Raw genomic sequence first — 20,836 nt, forward strand, 5'->3', positions numbered from 1 at the left:
GTAATACTTTAAAAAAATCAAATATTTTACTTAATAATAGATCTCAAAGACACTTTCATTCATCACACCTGGCTAAGATAGGTAATACTTTAAAAAAATCAAATATTTTTTGAAAAATAGTGGTAAAATAATATTATAAGAGTGGAAAAATGACATAATTAAAAATAGGAGCACAAAAATATGTAATTAAATAAAATAAGTCATTTTAAAAAATAAAATAGTAAAAACTTATAATAAATGACTCAATAAAAAAAGTAGTTTAGTAATTAAAAAATATTGATATATTTAGATGTACTAAATAAGAATAGCATTAAATATCGGATAAAAGTCTTTAATATTTTAGAATAATACTAAATAATGCTAAAGTAATAGAGTAAACATAAAAATAAATCTATGCAGTAATTATTAATATTACTTATGTCACGATCACGTTATAATCGTAGAAATATTTTAAATAAATATAATTATAGTTTTGAAGTATGTTCCAAATAATTGTTTTCCCTGTTTTCACATTTTATGGTAGTGCATGAATTCTTCGTAAAAATATTTTAAATAAATATAATTATAGTTTTTAAGTATAATTTAAATAATTTATTTTCCTTTTTTTCATAGTTTATGTGCACGACTTTTTTCTTTACACTGAAATTATCGTAACTCTGACGATTTTATCTCAGTATTTTAAGGTTAGTGACATCTTCATAATTTTTTTAAATTAAACTCGTTATGACTCATGACAATTTTACTGTAAATTTTAAAACAAAATGGAAATTATCTTAGAGCATAACGACTTTAGAAGAGTAAAATTGTGTTCTTACTCATTTCTTTAAAAAAAATTCAAATCTATCAATTCTTGTAAATTCGATTAAAATTTGCAACATTTGGTTAAAATCTCCAAAGAACTAAACTCTCTCCACTAAAAGAAGTTGCATAAAATCCTATCAACTTTAAGTGCCAAATTCAGAAGTTATAGATCTGTAATCCAACATTAATATTCCTATAATAATAATAATCTAATTTCAGAAGGATTTGGGCAGATAAAGTAGGTACAGAATAATAAAAAACTAACTCTCTGATAACACATTTACAACACTTAAAAAATGTGCTGAATAATCTCATAATATACTGTGGTAGGTGCCAAAAAGTCCCTCACCAACACTAAGCTCCTTCAAGCTCACATGAATTGGAAATGTGCACACTCATTTAAAACAATACTGTGGTTGAATTATCATTTGCACACCCAAGAAAATTAAAGGATTGACACTGAATTTCTAAAGGCTTTTGTTTTAAAATGAAATTTAGAATTCTGTTTGTATATGATTAGAAATTCTTATTATAATCATCAAATTTTAAATTTCTTCAAATAAAAAAACATCCACAGCAATTTTTCCTATTTTTTTCTTATTTTTTTAAAAGTAGCACACTCACACAGATATGATAAAAAACGAACACGAAAATAAATATAATATTAAAATATGAGATATATAGAGACAAGAATCTATATATTATATAAATTAACAATAAAAAATTATGTTTTAATTTTTTTTAAAACAAAAGTTGTTTTTTTTTTAAAATTGTTCCTCATTTTTATAATCACATATAATTTGAATTTTTAAAAAATTAATGTATTTTTCATTTTTAAAATTGTGTTAGAATCGTGTTAAAATTATCAAAAATCAAATAAATATTTTTTGAATTGGACATTTCACCGAGAGATGTTCTACAAGTGTCAATAACCTATACGTATATGACACGAAGACGTCATTTAAAAGGAGTGTCTAAGCCTCATAATACACAGACATAACTAAATATTTTTGCTTCTGCATTTTCCGTTCCGACCTATACAAGGTCACTCTTATTTCCAAAATGACAAAAAAACATAAAGAAAGCTACCAAGTTGTTTGCAAAATGCAGGGCAAGAGCTCTACAATAAAAAATTTGCTAACAGGGTGAATTATTTGATATGATAAACAATAAACAGTACACCACAAGCTAAAACCACATAAACTTATGAGAATTCTACAGACTAAAGTTTCATCATGTTCCACAATATTTCTAGACTGTCTCTCATTTTTTCATTAGAAGAACCACTGTGTGTGCCGCTATACTTCTATTCTCTCCAAGACTGTCTACCTTTTCATGAGTTTTTGCTTTGATATTTACCACAGAAGAGTCCACTCCAAGCAATGCAGATAAGTTGGCTTTGATAGTGTCCTTGTGCGGGCTCAGTTTTGGCCGCTGAAGTATCAATGTAGCATCCAAATTTCCAATTTCATAACCTGCCTCATGCATAAGTCTAACCTGTAAAATACCACAACACAGATCAGAAGTTGCAGATAAAGTATCCAGCAGTTGGACAACTTATCTTCAATCATATTCCTCGTAAAAAAGTTTATATTTATCAAATATCATTTCATTGTACAGTCAATCAGCCATCATATAGCAAATACATATCAAACCAAATGACATGAAGTAATCAAATTATGAATCATAGGATTCTGAGATACAATGAAAAATAACTTCAACTAAATAAATCATACAAATAATCTCTATAGTGACATAAAAGAAGCTTAACTACAAGCATCACAACAAAATCATAAGCTACAACTGAATTTATTTTAAAGGAATGAGACAGCAAAATTGATTGTGTGCATGACTGATTTCGCATCGGATGAAGTCAAATGTGGATTCATTCTTTACATCCATGCCGAATCGAAACTACTATGAATGAGTTCTATTTTTCAAATCTGAAATGTGAATTTGGGGTTCTAATTGCCAAACCAAACTTGCACACATATCATAAGAAAGTGCAATGTGAAACTTCAGAAAGAAAAAGAAGTTGACCAAGAATAGGGTGTGATCAAAAGTGCTCCTTCATTTGCTTATCATTTAACAATTTAAGGTTATCTAACTTTCAAACAGATAAAAAAACTTTAACGAGAATTGGAGAAAGAAAGACAAGAATGAAAAATAATGAATCATTCAAGTGGGTAGTTCACATCGAAGACGGTATTGAACCAATTCACCCCTGTATTGTGTGATTCAGAGTCATATGTGATTATGCAGAGTTGAATCATTCGAATCAGATTCTAAAAACTACGCATGCAAAAACTAATAAAAACAGGTAAACGCAGAGTGGGAAATCAAGCAACTCAACAAAAATTCAAAAATAGGAACCGTTTTTGAGGGCAATACGAGTACTTATCTGATAGAATTGAACAGTATAAACAGTTTCATTCCATGTTGTATTAAAAAAATTTAAACAATAAGAAATAACGGCATTCCATTATGCTTCCTTTCATTCCCTAACACCATACTTAAATTCCAGATTCCAATTCAATTCTAACTCTGCATATTTAAATTAAAAAAGGCCTTTTAATTTATTCCCAGGAAATGAATTGAATTCAAATCAACAATAATACAACGGAAACAAATGCCCAAACAAGAATCAGATAGTGATAGATAAACTAAAGTAGAAAAACGAAGACTTGTTTGTGGGATAATACTCACAGATTCATGGATGAAGACGGAAGAGGCACAACCCTTCCACTTAGGATCATTATCAGGAAATATTTGGCCTATATCAGGAAGACCTAACGCCCCCAAAATAGCATCGACGACGCAGTGAAGCAGAACGTCCCCATCGGAATGGGCCTCGCAACCTCTTTCGTGGGGTATGTTAATCCCACCGATGATCAGAGGGTAACCGGGTTCCAAGCGATGGAGGTCAAAACCGTGGCCGATCCGAAAGGGAAGAACCTTGGAAGGAGCGGCGGAGACTGGAGATTTGTCAACTTGGATTGAGGGGGTTGGGGTTGCTGAAGCTGAGGTTGAGGCTGAGATGTGTCTGAGACGGAGGCTGGGAAGGAGGGTATTGTTTTTGCAAGGGAAAGAGGCAAATAGGTGAGAGGTTTTGGGGTTTGTTGTGAATGGAAGGAGGATGGAAGATGCTGTAGAGGAAGTTGCTGCCATAGCCATTGAAGCTTCGATTGAAATGGGAACCAACAACAAATTTCAGACACGACACAAGTTTGTTTGTGTGAATGGCTCACAACAGCAGTGTCCCTTATATTATGTTTCTCTGTTATTTCTGAGTTGTAGGACGAGTTACTGGCAGACTTTAGGGGCGGCTCAGTTCCACAAATTAGACTTTGTGTTTAAAAAACAAATAAAACCAACAATTCCAGAGATTATCTGAGTTGAATATTGAATTTTACTCTGACTCTTAATTGGATTCTACTTCTCCTTATTTAGCTTGGTCTTTCTTTGAATCTTTCTTAGAAATTAGGTTTAATTAATTTAAGATGATTTAATTTTGGTCCTTTATATTTTTTTTTTCAAATTTGGTTATTTCTATATTTTTTATCTCTATTTATTAGAATGGATTTATAAATAATAACAAGGCAAACAAAGTTCTATGTTGTTATTTATATGTCATTAATAATATTGAGTTAGACATCAGAAAGATTTATGAATTAATACCGCATCACTTGTAGTCTTATATCAGAGGATGAAAAGATTTAAGAATAGAAATTACGTTTTTTATGATCATGTTATACCTAGTGAAATATAAGAATATATCTTAATCAACATAATAATCTTTAAGTATTATCAAGAAGTAAAATTTAAAAACCCGAAACATCTATATATAACTCAAATTATTAAAAAATGTCATACATAAATATTACTTATTGGAATAATTTTATTAATATAATCATGTTTTTTAATATTTTATATCAATCCATAAATATAATAACTTTTCTTCATTCTAGCAAAAGAAATTTAGAAAAGTATTTAATTGACTTTCAATATAATAATAAATGTATTGTAAATTAATTAATAAATAAATATTTTTTGACACCCAAATATTACCCCTTGACAACCCTTTATAATAATATAATTATATTTTCACTTTATTTAATAACTAGATATATTATTATTTTATTTATTTTTATTTTTATTAGTTAAAAAAAATATTTTCTTATTATATATTGTAGAATGGAAGTGAGAGAAAATAAAAATGTTAGATAATCTTTATTGTAATTAATATGAGGTACACATGAAAGCTTTTTTATTGATTTATTTTTATATTTAAAGAAAACGCTCAAAAACAAGTTGGATTGATCCTGATAGGTTTTCAGCCACGTGATGACACGATTTGATATATGCTTCCCATTTACAGTAACATTGTTTTGGTTTCTGCAACCTGTAGATTAGATCGGAAGAAACCTTGGAAGCTCTTATTGATAGTGTTTGCAAAAATTGATTTAACACCTTAGTACTTTGATTGTGTTTCGTGATATTTCGAAAATACAGCCAATACTACCGTCGCGTTACCGTCTGGGACACTGAGATACCGTCGCGTTACCGTCTTTGACACTGAGATACCGTCGCGTTGTGGCTGAAATAATGGTACGCTCATGGCTGGAATAGTGATATACTTTCATGCCAAATCCATGCTTCACTTTCTCCACTCTGTGATGCACAAGCACTCCAAGTCCAACCAGCAGCCTGAACCATAGCAATCTGCCTCACACAACCAGAGACGAAAATAAAAGAATACCATAGCAGCTGCAACTTCGATTTCTTCACTTTTCTGTGTCCACGAGCATGTGCATGCACGTTGGAAATCTTCTATTATTGGAAATCTCTTATTAATTAATTAGAAAATATGACTAATACATTTTGTGAATTGATCCATTTATTGTATTTTAGTGTCTTGAAAACTGTAGTACTTTAAATGTATTTTAAAAATATGACACACTAATTATTCATATTGTTTTTTAATAATTTTTTTTCTTTTATTCTTTATATAAATAAAACTTGTATGAAGAGATATACCAACAAAAACAAGTGTAAAGAGAAAAGAGAAAAGAGAAATGTAAACAAGTAAGAAGAATAAATATAAAGTAAATGAGAAAATTGTTATTCACTATAATGTAAAATTAAAAATCTTAGTAAAACTAGAGAAATAATTTATTTCTATAGTGCAGATATTTTATATGAAAAATATAAAAATATAGGCCATTCGAAATCCTAATTAGTTAGAGTATCTGCCAAATTCATAAGAAGATAAAATAAATAACTATTATATTTTCTTAAAAATATTAATAGACTAGTTTATGATCTTACTAAAAAAAATTGGGCCCGCCAAACATTTATTTTTGGTAAGCAAGAATCTTTTTACACATTTGCGTTACGCCGAAAAGCCTCCCTGTTTTGATTTAGCTTTCTATTTTACAATTTTAGACATATATTGAGTATAATTATACGTAATCGGACTGGACAATTTTTTTAGCTATATACTTCCCCAAATAGTCATATCCATGAAAGTATAGAGCCTCAATTTCAGCTTTCCTTCCTCTCTGAATCATTACGGCCACTTCATCCTTGTAATTATCCTGTCAAACAACATTTGTTAAAGTAAAACACGCTTTGGTTGAACAGAATATTCTTCTGTTAGTTCAGGGACATGATGCTTGATGTACATCAATTTTAACATAATGCTTATACAGATCAGTTATTGAGTACGGCCTATTTGCTTATACAGTTATTGTGCACAGAAGTTTCTTGCATGGAAATCTAATAATGCAGAATCATTGGAATCAATCCAAATGTACAAATCACAATAGCAACGTATGTCAAAATGTCTTGTACAAAAAACGAATTTAATAAATTGTAATAAACATAAATCACTAAACAAAACTCGAGGAAGCAAATAATACAGTTGGGGCATATTCAGAGGTTTTGATAGCTTACCTGTAATATTCCTGAGGACATCAAGCTCTGAGCAATTTGCAGATCCTTTGGCTTCAATGGAACGAAAGATTGGTCAGGCAACAGAGGTAGATCATTCCCCCGCAGTCCTAACCACTTGACGTTGCAAGCTAGATAATGCATATGAAAACATTTCTTAAGTTTCTTTCCAACACATTAGAGCTATTATACTTTTGTTATAACGAGATTATACAACTACCGTATCTGTATGCCTCTAGGCCCATTCCTACACTTCCAAATTTGAAGGTGCATAGAATGGCTAATCCAGCTGGGTTCCTTTATAAGTTTGAACACGGGTAGAACAAAATGTTACATTTTTTAACGTAAAAAAGAACAGAATATCTTTTTGAAAGGGAAGTTATTATCGGTACAAAGACAAGGAATTATACCAATCCACCAAAGCTAAAATTGGCAAATCTGGAAAAGCTCGATTCATCCGATAAAGAAGAAATCTGAATTTGAACTTTGGCGTTTCAGTTACTAAAAGCACTCATATCAATGGATTAACAGTACCATATATTACATAATAGTGTCAAACTTTTAAGATCAAGCAAGAGCTCTAAGATATTGAATTATATATCTTGTAAACTGGTGTACAGGGTACCTTGTGGCCATATCTGGATAACCTTTAGCAGTGATAAGAATGCTTGGAATTTGATGAAAAAACCGATCCTCAGTAAGCCGCTGAAATATTGCGTGCTAAAAGAGAACCAAACACTACTGTATAAAAAAGTATTGTTCTTCCTTGGGAAAGTACGGAACGTTTCAACTTTCAAAATAGCATGATGCAATAGTTCAGCGAAATTAGGAATTTGAATGAACCAAACAACCTCTAACAAGCTCACCTTTTCCACAATTATAACGTACCGAGCATCTGCATGTAGAACCAATCTCTCTAACAAATTCAAGTCACCAGAAATTGGAAATCCAGAAGAACCACACAAAGAGCAATCAACCACCTCTTTGCCTGGTTCCTGTACAAGAAACATCATTTACAATACTTCATCAAACAATTCGTGTAAAATACCCTAGCCATAAAATACTGAAATTGCAATATCCTCGAATGAAGGATTCACGAGAAACCTGCAAAGTCAGACGGCCAGAAATGAGTCCTCGACTAGAAGCCATGATTCCAAGACTGAATCGACTGCACCGAAGCAATGCTACGAGATCTGTTTGGCGCAGATTGATATTCCCGTTAGAACTTTAAAATTTTACGAAAAGAAAACAAGATAAACGAAATAGTATTACTCATTAGTTAGAACTAACATAAGCATGAATTAAAATTAGATTTAGATAAACTAAATGAGAAATCTATAAATTAATTTATGTATTAACGAAAAACTAGTTTCATTTTATTTTTTCTTATAAATGATTATCCAAAAGGAAACGACACAGTAGTAATAACCTTGGATAGTCCTGTTAACATGCGTTTGAGAAGGAAACAGGTCTGGCGAAAGACAGAGCAGCTTGTAGAAGAGCTCCCTCTGCGTGACACGCTTTTCCTGAAGCAATATCTGATAGCAGATCTCCATCGCCTTCCACACTGCAAGTCAAAGATTAAATTTATATCTCAAAAGCACAAAAAATTGGAAAGAAAAGAATAAGAAAAATGAAAAAACTGCATATGCAATCTGTACCCCTGACAAAGGCCTTTGCTGCAATAGGTCTCATCAGAGACCTTGTCGATATGGAATTGGAGAGAAAAACACGTGACAGTTCCGTCAACAGGCCATGAATGACTCGACTATTGCTATATTTTCTCTGAATCTGTTTGTTTCTTAGGATTATTAAGCTAAAATTTGAAATATATTCATATTTGTTTTCTGATAGCAAATAAGCTAAGAATAAGATAACACAGTGACTAGAACAAGGTAAAGTAGTGTTTAAAAGTTTATTCAAGTGAAACAGGGAGATTATAGCTTATGATTAATCGAAATCGTACCAAAGGCAAATTTGAGATGGCAGGGTTAGATGCATTTAATATTTTGAGAAAATTGAGTACAGAAACTTCAATTCTCGCTCGGACCTGCACGCGTCAAAACGAAACTGGCACGATCAAGAGAAAGAGAAAAACAAAAAAGGATGGATGTTGAAAGAGCATTATTACCTGAGCAGGAGGGACGATATCGGCATTACAGAGCTCTTGATCGGAGAAGAATTTTAGCGTCGAATTTTGAAGATCTTCCATCGGAGCGTGAAATCTCTAGAATTCCGTAACTGTATAATTGGCGCGCAATGGCAGTAAGATAGCAATTTCATGTGTTTAAATACATATATAACAGTCATTCCAGAAAAAGGAATATAACTTATTTTACAAATTGCTATCAAATTTCTTTAACATTATATGGTTATTTTTTATTCATGTAATTTTTTGATTTGGAGAAATTGGAAGAAGCTCAACAATTTGGACTGGACTGGACTACTAGCAGACTAACACAGCAGGCCCATGTTAATTGCTATTCACCTCACCTCCCACTTTCAACTTCCAACTTGTTTTTTTTTTAAAAAGCACCATCACCAAATTAGTGGACACCTTTTTGTGTCAATTAAAATAAGAGAGAAAAAGAAAAGAGAGAGAGAGCGCAGATGAATAATTAGTATTTTTCTTCCTTGTCGGCCCGCACTGTTGTCTTGTATCGGATAACCGCAAGATTGATTCCATTGTCTTGTACATGCGTGCTCACACACGACACATCTTTCTGATTCTACAAAGGACAATACTCATCAAAAGGAGAAAGTGGCACCAAAATGCTGGAAAAGAACAAAAGCTTTTCACACTTTCACTTCTATGTACCCACAACTAGTCAAATCTTAAAGCCTCAAAAACACAAACTAACAATGATTATAGATAGCCAAACCATGGTTGAAATTTCTCCAAAAACTTGTAATCTTCTTCTTTGACTCAATCATCCCTATCTCTACCTTCTCCTATATATATATGATATGCAGTTGGAAGAACTTGCACGTACGCGTAATGGTTTGGGATTTGCAATCTATTGTGGGATGCACCATTGCCCCAGCCACCACTATGGACAACCCGAATCTCATTCTTTCTCAAGGTTTTTGTGCTGAACCAGATGACCTACTTTACGATTTTCAGGAATTCTCAGAAACCAAAACGGTGCTTAATGAATTGGAAGAGATTTACAAACCTTTCTACCCCAATGTTCATCACAACCCTCATCCCATCATTTCAAGTTCCCAACCTATCCCAGATAAAAATGTCAAAGAACTCAAACTATCAAACAAAGTAGACGTGCAAGCACAAGATTTGCACGACACGGAAGCATCTACATGCAGAAAAAGGTAAATTATTCATCCAACTGAATTTTTAAATTGATGTTCCATGTATAATTTTGCTTCGTTACATTAAAAGTTGTTAGAGATGGGAACCATAGATTATGAAATTTCATTAATGGATGGATGGAAATTCTATCTTATAATGATTGATATAGTTGTTGGTATAGCTGTGAGGGTAAACTACATTACTTAATAAATTTCAATATGTTATATAATACGAGTGTTAATTTGTCAGCAAAAAGAAGCAGAACAAGAAGAGGGTGGTGAAACATATGAACGCGGTAGATGGTGTGTCAGATCCATGGGCATGGCGTAAATATGGGCAGAAACCAATAAAGGGATCACCCTATCCACGAAGCTATTATAGATGCAGCAGCTCCAAAGGATGTTTGGCTAGGAAATTCGTGGAACTTAGCCATTTGGATCCCGGAGTTTTGATAGTTACCTACACCGCAGAACATAGTCCTCACCCAACTCGCAAAAACTCAAGAACAGGGAGGGGCAGTTCCACCATTGCACCTCCAACAACTCATAGTGATGATATGCAGACTCTTTCTTCAAGGATAAATGTGGTTGTGGAGGCCCTGGAAGTTGAGCATGAGCGTTTTAAAGTTCAACAGTAAAGGAGCTTAAGAAAGTGGAAGGTTTTGTAGAAGGTGGTAAAAGGACTTGCATCCTTGCATAGACTACAGAAAAATATTGTTCAAAATGATTTGTTATTTGTTTTATACAATAAATTTGATTTTTTTTAAAAATTAATATATTTCTTCTCTTAAAATTATATTAATATTATGTTAAAATTGTCAAAAACTTAATAAATAATTGAACCGCTAATACATATATGTATGTCGATGTTTAACATGAATAAAATATTTAAGAAACGTGTTTGAAGAACACAATATTTAAAAAAACGTATTCGAAGAACACAACATTTAAGAGATGTATTTGACCTACCTTAAAATTTGAACTCGTCGTTTATGAAAATTCTCCCTCCCTCTCCTCCAAATTTGGTAATTGGATCCATCAGACACATACTAATACTACAATTTGTTGTCTGTTTTTTGAGGCTTTACTTTAAAATTAAAGAAAAATAAAAACATTTTTACTCAATCGTTAAAATAAAATAAAAAAAATCTGAAATAGGCGTTTACTCGAACATTTATTATCAATAAATCCACTACTTCGTTATTTTACTCAATCGTTAACATTCAATTAGTGATAAAATTAAGAATGAGATAGCCATTGATTAGATCAATTTTGCGTGGTATTGTTTTTGAAGTAAGTTAGAGTTTGACCGGCCAATTAAATAGTTTATAAATTAGTTGCCGTGATTGTTTTACTACAGATTAGTTGACTAGTTTATAAATTAGTTGTCGAGTTTGTTCAAAAACAAATAATTTACAAAATCTGATTTGATGACCTAATACAAGTAAAAGGTCATTTTTAAATTATATTTTAATTGTCCATATTAATTTAAAAGGTTAACCATGTCATCGTGTCACCTTACTCACCATGAAATTATTTTTTTGCAATTTAATTGTCTTTACCATGGGATCATAGAAACAACATAGTATTTAAGCAGGTTAGGATAGATGGTGAAGAGGTTTTTTACATGACACGTATAAAAGCATGAATTGTTAAGCATGATATTTGATAAAGTGCTTCAATAGAATCAGGAAGTGCTATTAGGAGTATTTATATCCATTTTCTTATATGTTATGTCTGTTTAGTTGTTGGTCTGTATGTTGGATGTTTATATTTGATCTTGTTGAGATGAAGGAATGGTTGCATGTTGCACTTGAAGCTTAGAAAACACTCTATGATGTTTCTTGAACCTATTCTTTGGTGAACGATCTTTTGGCAATAATGTTGCTCATGCTAGAGAAGGATGAATATTTGTAATTTTGAAGCATTCACTTTCCTCTTTTACTTATTCGTAACAACTGGGAACTCTTGCATGTTGGATGTGTTTTGTTGGTCATATAGTCTTTGGTCAATTATGCTTGGTCATTTGTACTTTTTTGGGATGTGTTTATAAGAGATTTTAGTTCTAAAGTTGTTTTGGGTATGACTCTTTGGTTGTAGGGAACCGTCTTTCTGTTTTTTTTCACCAACTCTCAGGTATAATAGGATTAAAATATTTCTAAAATATTATACATTTATTTTATTTATTTATTTATTTCTACTTTAATAATTATCAAATTATATATAATTATTATATGCAACATTGTATGATATTGTACCTAATTATATGCAATTAATTTAATTTAATAATGATAGAATCTCATGTCCTACCTAATTAGATTGTAATTTGAGGAGAGAAACTCTATATATTTTCTATAGACACATAAGAAACATCTCTTCTTCTTACCATTTTTTATCATTTTCTTATATGGTATTAGAGCACCTATGGGTGCCCTGACAACCTCTCCATTTTTATCCCCTAAATAAAAATCATGTATGGCAAAGAAGACATCAGTAACAAGTTCAATAGAAACCTCGTACAAGGCTTTAGTGCCGAGCAAATTCAGTAATTGGCAAAGCTATTTACTCGCTCAATAATAACGGTAAAAGTGGCACTTTTGTTAGCTCTGTAGCTCTGTTTGCCCATAACTCCTCTTCTAATTTTGCTTTTACGAAATCATGGATTTTGGATAGCGGAGCAACCGATCACATTGCATCGGATTCACAATTTTTCACACACACTTCATCATCATTTATTTCAAATGTTAATATGTTCAGAGGCTCAACTGCGTCCATCTCATCTACGGGCACAATTAATTCAATGACAAAATCACTCTCAAGGATGTTCTTTGTGTTTCTTCTTTTAATTTAAATTTCATGTTGTTCGTTAATAAGATAACCAGTTCACTAAATTGTTGTGTCGTTTTTGCGTTTGGCAGCACTTGGCTACGGGGAGGATGATTGGCTCGGTAAACAAAACGCAGACTTATACTACATGTCCCCTCCTCCAAACCAAGCCCACGCATTTCAAATATCGACTGATCCTGATTAATGGCACAAGCGCCTCAGACATCCTTCTCCGGCGTGTCTACAACTTGTATCTTCCTTACTACCTATCCCTATTTGTAAAAATCTCATTCTCATTCATAATAATTGTAGTATTTGTCCCAAAGCTAAACATACAAGGCTACCTTTCCTTTAAGCACAATAAAATTTCATTCTCCATTTAATTTCATTCTACACGTTGATTCAACAAATCCCTTTATGGTCTCAAACAAACATCTCATGGTTTTCAACATTTTCTCATGTGATTAAATCGGTAGGATTTCAATAGTCCAAGACAGATTACTCTCTATTCACAAGATAGAATAACTCATCATTTATTGCCCTTTTGATTTATGTGGATGATATTCTTTTTGACAGGAAATGACACAAATTCAGCGTGTTAAAGATTGTCTATTACAACAATTTCACATTAAAGATCTTGGAGACCTAAAATATTTTCTAGGGATTGAATTTTCGCATTCCAAAGCTGGTATTTACATGTCCCACAGAAAATATGCGTTTCATATACCTAAAACTCACACCAACGATGTTATTAAAGGATCTAGTCAAATACAGGCGACTCGTGGGACGACTGATATACCTCACGGTTACTCGACTTGACAGCATTTTCGGTTCGGACCTAAGTCAATATATACAGGATCCACGAAAATCTCATTGGGATGTCGCGAGTACACCAAAGGATCACCAGAATAAGGATTGTTATTGTCATTCGAAAACAATCTAACATTGACAGCTTATTACTCTGGGGAGGTTGTCAGACAAGTCGGAGATCAGTATCTGGGTATTGCATTTTTTTGGTTCTTCTATTTTTTTGGGTACCGCGTGATGGCCAATACTTATTTGGAGATAGTTTGGTTGCGATATGTGTTGCATGATTTAAAGATGTCATGTAACTTGCCAACTCAATTTTTCTTCCACTTTTATGTGACAATCAAGCAACATCACATATAACAGCAAACCCAGTATTTCATAAACGCACAAAACGAAACACATTGAGATAGACTACCACATTGTGCGAGAAAAATTAAAAGTTGGGATAATCAGTCCTTCATATGTACTAGGCAATGAACGGCTTTTTTGACGCTATGACACAAGTTGGGATTAATGATCTTCCCCTACCAAACTCGAGGGTGAGTATTAAAGAAATAATAATTATCAAATTATATGCAAATATTGTATGCTATGATATGTACCCAATTATATACAATTAATTTAATAATGATAGAATGATTAGTATCCTACCTAATTAGATTGTAATTTGGGAAGAGAAACTCCCTATATATTTTCTATAGATAAAGTGATGTAATACACACATAAGAGAAATAAGAAACATCTCTTCTTCTTACCATTTTTTATCATTTTCATTTTTACCTTTAAATTTTTAATGAAATATATTAACCCACTACAAGAAAATCATTAAATAAAAATCAATTTTAAAGATAAAAAATAATTAGTTGCTATAGTGACTAAATTAGATATCATTTTAAAGACTAAAAGAATTATTGGTTTCTAAATTAGTTTTTATTATTTATAAATAGTTTATAAATTGGTAACTAATTAAGATTTTTCTATCAAATCTAGATAATAGAAACTAATGTAAAAATTAATAGTATTTTTAATATTTTTGTCTCTAAATTTTATTTTTATTTAATAATTTTAACTTTTTACACTCTCCATTATTGTTATTATTGTTTTGTAAGTTTCACCATCCAAAATTTGCATGCGTTTTACTATCACATTTAAAACTGGTTGTTTTTACTATCACATTTAAATCATAGAAAAAAAACTAATTTTTATAAATTAAAATAATTAGTTATAATAATAATTAATTTATAAAATCGGAAGTAAAATTTAAAAAAAAACAATAAAATGTAAAAAAAAAAATAAACCCTCAAAAAGATAATATAGTCGACTGGTCAAATATGTCTGATTGCATCATTCAAATCTATAGTTATCATTCCATGAAAGTTATTTATTCAAACTTATAATAGTGATTGAAAAAATTACACAAATACGGTAATAGTTTGAACCTATGCATACAAGTGAGGGGACACTAATCATGTATGCTGTCGACAAAATTAGGTGTAATTTATTGTTTAATAAAATTTATATATTAAATAATTAATGCGACATTTTAAAAAAATTTAAGGAAAAATATAAATTGTAAAGAAAGTAACAAAGAAATTTTTTTAAGTATTAATACGATTAAGGGCGATAATTACAAAAATAAGAAAATTATTTATTTTAATTATTATTAGAGTATATTTTTGTTTAGAGTGTTAAATATTTTATGGTATTGTAAGACCGCAAAGTTTAAGAGAAACTGCATTAACTTTTTTGAGATTATACTAAATAATATGTTTCCTTTTGGGTTTAAAATTAGCATCTACTCTCTTATGTTTTTAATAAAACAACATTTATATTCCTTATAATTTTAATAAGTAATTAATATCTAAGTCCTTTATATGTTAAAAAAGTAATTTTTTATTTTATTTAAGAATATCATATTAACTAAAATTTAAATACAAATTATTAAAACTAAAAGCTAAAATTTAAAGTATGAAATTAAAGATTTTTTATTACGTAAAAAATAAATAAATAAAAATTTATAAATAAAATGAGGAAGAGAAATATCACTTATCAAAATCATAAAAGATATTGATAATTTAATTTAAAGCATAAAAATATAAGTATTATTTATTTAATTCAATATAAAAAATAAATATATTTTAAAAATAGAAAATGTGAATATAATTTAATATAACTTTAACAGATCTAAATGTTATTTTCTTAAAACTAAAATAAACACATTTAAATAATCATACATCATAAAATGTTATATTTTTTACAATCTCCACCATTTTTTATGTCATATAATCCAGTTTTATAAATTAAAAGAATTGTAAAAAGAACGGTGGAGATGTGATCTTGAATACAATAATATTTGTTACAAATTTGTCGACATTTCATTGAAAATTACTTTGACCAAGAAAATCAGGACGATAAAGTAATTTTTCAATCCTTTTAACATAAGAGCTGTTAACTGCGATGGAAACGAGATATCCATCCGCCGACTTCAGCCTTTAGCCACCGACCCATTCCAACTATAAGATATATGACAATTTCTTCTTCGTTTTTTTTTTTAATAGCAAAAAAATATATGGTTTATTCCTTCAATCTTTATACATAATATAGAGATAAACATTCACTTTCCAACCACATCAAATCTCACATGAAACCTCAGAGTATCATTACCGACAAAACCAAATAGTAAAGTCTTACTTTATACAACTCCCTCAATTCCCCTAAAGAAAACAAAACAGTCGCTATTCCACCATCCTAAAAAACTTTTTTAATTGGGAGAATACATACATGGTTCTAAACATGAAAGAAAAAAAAAATCTAAATTTCTTTTGAAAAAATTCAAGACCAATAAAAATAAAACAGAAAAAAAGTCAATCGAGTTTATTCCTAACCACACATACTAAAGACTTTCAACGAACCAAACCCAAATATATTTTATGAGAGAAAAGTTTTGTTTATACTTTAGAGTTTAAAAACATATATTTGATAATGTTTACAATAATATAATAATATTTTTAAATTAAAAATAAAATATTAATTTATTAAAGTGTGAAATGTATATTTTTACTCGGTGTTAATATATCAGCATCCATTTTGCTGCATAACTTTCTTTATATAGATTTTCACTTTTATCTCTGTAAAGATAGTTTTTTCCCTTCTATTGAATACAACGAGAATCCATCAAATTCCCTTTTCTAGAAATAAAGCAGCATGCAAGCAGTTGGTACTTGGTAAAACAGCCCATAGAAGTGTAGTTTCCATTTATACTGTTAATGAAAGACAATAGTACAACAATGGGGTGATTTGAACCTAAAATACCTTGCCAATTATTTAAACGTGTAGGTAGTTCACATGCAGTGGCTTTGTTTGTGTGTGAAATTTCTTATGGATTTATTACATGAATTTGGTTTAATTAGGTTTTGGCAAGCAAAGCAGAGATTGAAGCGACGAAAGCAGCATTGATGTATGTGGTAGGCTCGGCGTGGGAATAGTCAGATCTTGCATCATTGAAACGGTCATTTGAATCGGGGCCTCCAACAATGGCACCCACATGGGTATTGGGATTTGGATTAGCAGAATTGTAATAATCTGAGAGACCAGCATTGCAACCCACCTTCGCTGGGTGAACTTTTATTGAAGGAATGGACGAGCCTCTGTGATGCAATTGCTTTGGGTATTTGCTGCCAAATCCAACCATGTACGACATCTTCATCGGATTCTTTCCTAGTATGTACTCCACCTGTGTTTTCGCAAAGCCTCTAATTTGAGACGCTGTGAAATGCGAGGAGCCACAGTTGATTCCGTTTATATGATTTCTGTTAAGGATTCTAGAGAAAATGAATAGCACCATGGTCGAGCTTGTGGTATATTGCAAATTGCTACTATCTCTGGTAAACAGAAGGCCACCTGAGTGAACAATAAACCTCATTACATCAATCACATCCAATGTATAAAAAATTAAGCTATAATTAAAATTAAATTTAATGTTTTTTTATAAAAATAAGTAACAATTTGGTTTTAAGTATACACATATGTTTATACCAGGAGTTGTTTTAATCTGTCGAGAGTTACTTCCTGGCATCACAGCGCATATAAATGACTCAGCGTCAGTCTTAATCTTGGCCAAGTCTTTCTTCCCACCATAGAATTCCTGGAGAAACAAATTGAAAATGAGTGCAATTATTATCTTTCCTTAAAAAATGAAACAATACCTGTGATGTATTATTAAATATGTAAGACCTCGGTTAGTAATGTCTGAGCCCCAACAAATTTGTTGTCCCAGCTGAATTCAGACACTGTCTGGCTCCATCCTTGGTTACTTATGATGTAGCTCAGATACTTGCTTTCTCCACTCGCCTTGTAAAGCCAAGCAGCAGCCCATAGCAGTTCATCCTTTTTTGTACGCATTACCAAAATTACGGTCTTAGTTAATGAATTGTTTTTTTTTTTTATAAAAAATAAATAAATATAAATTATTTCAAAAGTCTAATTCTTATACAATACATAACACAATAAGATTGACCAAACCCCTTCTAATTTACCAAAACCCTATAATACTACGAAACAAACAAACGACCCCATAAAAAAAATCTTAAAAAACAAACAAACACCTCAAACCCTTCCTACAATAAGGAAAAGCTAAGAGAATTTAAGTTAGTTAATCGAAAAAGAAAATGATAGTTTGATGACTTTTAGAATATATAGATAGATTTAAAAATAAATATATATAATAAAAGATAAATTTAAAATTAAATGATATGAAAAAATATTAAAATAATAATATTGAGATTGGTAATGTGATTTTTATAAAAAATGTGGATTGTATCATTACCACTCAAAATTATTCTGGTAATGTGTCAATTAATGAACTATTCTGTTGCAGTGTTTAACCGTTTAGAGTATAGTAGCATCTTATACCTGGTAACCTGAGTACGAGCAGTAGAATGGGCAAGAACCGGAGTAAGAACCTCTGTTCTTGTCTGCAAAATCAAACAGCTGCACGCAAAAACATCATCAATATATGCATGTTAATAAATTGTGTCTAAAAAACTTCAATTGTAGTAATAATGAATATAGTAGATCTCATATATTTCTGATCATAATTCATACATTAAAATAAATCATGCATATCATGATGCATTGCTTACTGATTTTGAATGGCTTAATAACGTGGAGGAATACTTGGCATCTATTTTCTTGAATACAATTGAAGCGGCAGAAAGAGCAGCAGCATACTCAGCTGCGACTTCAGTTCCTGGAGAATTAGCATCTATCTTATAGACTGTCCTTGGTGTATCCATGTCTTCTGGGCGCTCCCAACAATTGTGATCAGCGTTTCCATCTCCAACCTATAACCACCGCAACATATATATGTACCATTTAAATATCATACGAGTTTATTAAAACATTTCATAATATATAAATAACAACAAATTTTAATTTATAAATATTTTATGAAGTTGAATTATATTTAAATTTATTGCTGCAACTTTTTTCTTCTCAACTACTTATTTATGTGATTAGGTTTTGAGATAAAAATAGCCTAGGTGTAAAAGTTTTATTTTAGAAAAAGGTTTAATTTACTTTGTATTGCATGCAAGTGATTATGATAACAATATTCTTGCTATTATATATAGAAACAGGCCTGTGTATAGAGGGTGGTTGGGGAAGTATGTGCTCTCAACATGAAGTCTGCACCCCAACGGATAGCACTTTGGAGATAACCAAGCTGGTTCACGGAAGATATCTCACTCTCGTACTCTACAGCAGCCCAACTTAATAAGCTAGTAGAAAATGCCATTGGCCATCCAAACTTCACGTTATCACCAGCATCGTAGTATCCTCCCATCAAATTCACCTGCCAAAAAGATAATATATATATATATATATGATTAATCAAGATGTATAAAACACTTATATATAATCACAACACTCTCTAAGTATTTTTTTTTTATCAGCAACTAAAAAATAATAAATATAAATAATTTCATAGATAGTACTGAACCTCTTAAACTTCACTATACTAAAAAATCAAACAACCTAACCATAAGGAAGAAACATTACAAAAACTCAATTAATGGAAAACATTCAGATCAAATGATTAATACATCACTTCAGAATAAGAAAAGCGAGAAAAACAAATTCTAAGTTCTATACATACATATAGGGTTAGTTAGTCATACGTTTTGAAGTTCTAAACATATATAGTGTATATATTACTAGTTTATTGCAATGTAGGGTTAGTAAGTCACACGTTTTGAAGTTTGCCATCAGAGAGAGCGGAGTCTTCCCTCCACTTCACTCTTTGGCTTGAGGGCAACTTCCCTGAGCGTTGTCCTTCAAAAAACAAAATAGCTTTGGCAAGAGCATCTGCATAGTCATAATTAGGTGGGCCTGAGGAGCTCGTCAACTTCCCATCATCCATCATGGCTAATCCATTGTGACAAACCATTGAACTCCATAAGAACACAGCAATGAACACCGAATGGTACCCCATGATATATGAGTATGAGCTAATCGATCTCGTGATTCAGCTAAACTCGGAAGCTAGTGCGTATATATAGAGGGAAATGCATGCGGCATTACCTAACTGCTAGATAACTTCATGAAGTGGAGGTGGAATGGGAGATAGAGTGACGTGCAGTAATGACTATGAAAATTAATTAATCAAAGCCAGACGGAACGAGTCACGGAGGTAGGGTACTTAGGAATTGGAATAATTATTTATTTAAGGCGGTTATGGATGATTCTGAAATTTTTTCTTTAACACAATTCAATATTTGGTTTTCGATGTCTTTTAAGTTGTCTTCAATGGTTTTTTTTCTCAAATTGGTGCTTAAAATCAAAAGTATGTATAATTTCGATTAAAATAGGTTCTTAGGATGTTGGGACAATGTCAAGTATTTAACAGGGAGTTAGTTTTAGTAGCAATTGAACATGGTAAGGGTTGAAATATTTTTTAAATGGATCACATTTATTTATTTTTAGTTACGGATAAAAATAAATGGAGTGCTTGAATATAAGTTTTGATGGACAATCCATGCCCCATTCCCTCTGAACGCTTTGTTTTGCGTGATTGTGATGCCTTCTTCCCAAGCCACACCTACGTGATTACCAGAATCTCTTCTTCAGGGCTTACCTAAGA

The 20,836-nt window shown here is 31.2% G+C and overlaps 4 protein-coding genes across 4 annotated transcripts; 1 reads left to right on the forward strand and 3 right to left on the reverse strand.

Annotated features, from left to right (window-relative positions):
- Nucleotides 1-1,934: 1,934 nt before the first annotated feature.
- On the reverse strand, nucleotides 1,935-4,217 carry LOC137811439 (2-C-methyl-D-erythritol 2,4-cyclodiphosphate synthase, chloroplastic). The gene is made up of 2 exons (XM_068613197.1): nucleotides 3,508-4,217; nucleotides 1,935-2,298 (listed from the first exon to the last, which is right to left on the reverse strand). Exons 1-2 carry the CDS (start codon nucleotides 3,973-3,975, stop codon nucleotides 2,065-2,067), a joined length of 702 nt encoding a protein of 233 aa, XP_068469298.1. The 5' UTR covers nucleotides 3,976-4,217; the 3' UTR covers nucleotides 1,935-2,064.
- A 1,899-nt stretch (nucleotides 4,218-6,116) lies between these two features.
- Nucleotides 6,117-9,049, reverse strand: LOC137811440 (meiotic recombination protein SPO11-2). Its single transcript, XM_068613199.1, has 11 exons — nucleotides 8,885-9,049; nucleotides 8,720-8,803; nucleotides 8,415-8,544; nucleotides 8,183-8,320; nucleotides 7,858-7,946; nucleotides 7,620-7,748; nucleotides 7,379-7,473; nucleotides 7,164-7,226; nucleotides 6,974-7,050; nucleotides 6,757-6,884; nucleotides 6,117-6,398 (listed from the first exon to the last, which is right to left on the reverse strand). Exons 1-11 carry the CDS (start codon nucleotides 8,963-8,965, stop codon nucleotides 6,264-6,266), a joined length of 1,149 nt encoding a protein of 382 aa, XP_068469300.1. The 5' UTR covers nucleotides 8,966-9,049; the 3' UTR covers nucleotides 6,117-6,263.
- A 646-nt stretch (nucleotides 9,050-9,695) lies between these two features.
- On the forward strand, nucleotides 9,696-10,835 carry LOC137809695 (probable WRKY transcription factor 29). The gene is made up of 2 exons (XM_068610790.1): nucleotides 9,696-10,083; nucleotides 10,313-10,835. Exons 1-2 carry the CDS (start codon nucleotides 9,716-9,718, stop codon nucleotides 10,698-10,700), a joined length of 756 nt encoding a protein of 251 aa, XP_068466891.1. The 5' UTR covers nucleotides 9,696-9,715; the 3' UTR covers nucleotides 10,701-10,835.
- Nucleotides 10,836-16,916: 6,081 nt separating this feature from the next.
- On the reverse strand, nucleotides 16,917-20,217 carry LOC137811441 (endoglucanase). Its single transcript, XM_068613200.1, has 7 exons — nucleotides 19,946-20,217; nucleotides 19,337-19,549; nucleotides 18,840-19,040; nucleotides 18,610-18,687; nucleotides 17,932-18,084; nucleotides 17,734-17,842; nucleotides 16,917-17,598 (listed from the first exon to the last, which is right to left on the reverse strand). Exons 1-7 carry the CDS (start codon nucleotides 20,186-20,188, stop codon nucleotides 17,105-17,107), a joined length of 1,491 nt encoding a protein of 496 aa, XP_068469301.1. The 5' UTR covers nucleotides 20,189-20,217; the 3' UTR covers nucleotides 16,917-17,104.
- Between the last annotated feature and the right edge of the window lie 619 nt (nucleotides 20,218-20,836).

Source organism: Phaseolus vulgaris, chromosome 2, assembly GCF_000499845.2.
Source record: "Phaseolus vulgaris cultivar G19833 chromosome 2, P. vulgaris v2.0, whole genome shotgun sequence".
In the NCBI taxonomy this organism is placed as follows: Eukaryota; Viridiplantae; Streptophyta; class Magnoliopsida; order Fabales; family Fabaceae; genus Phaseolus; species Phaseolus vulgaris.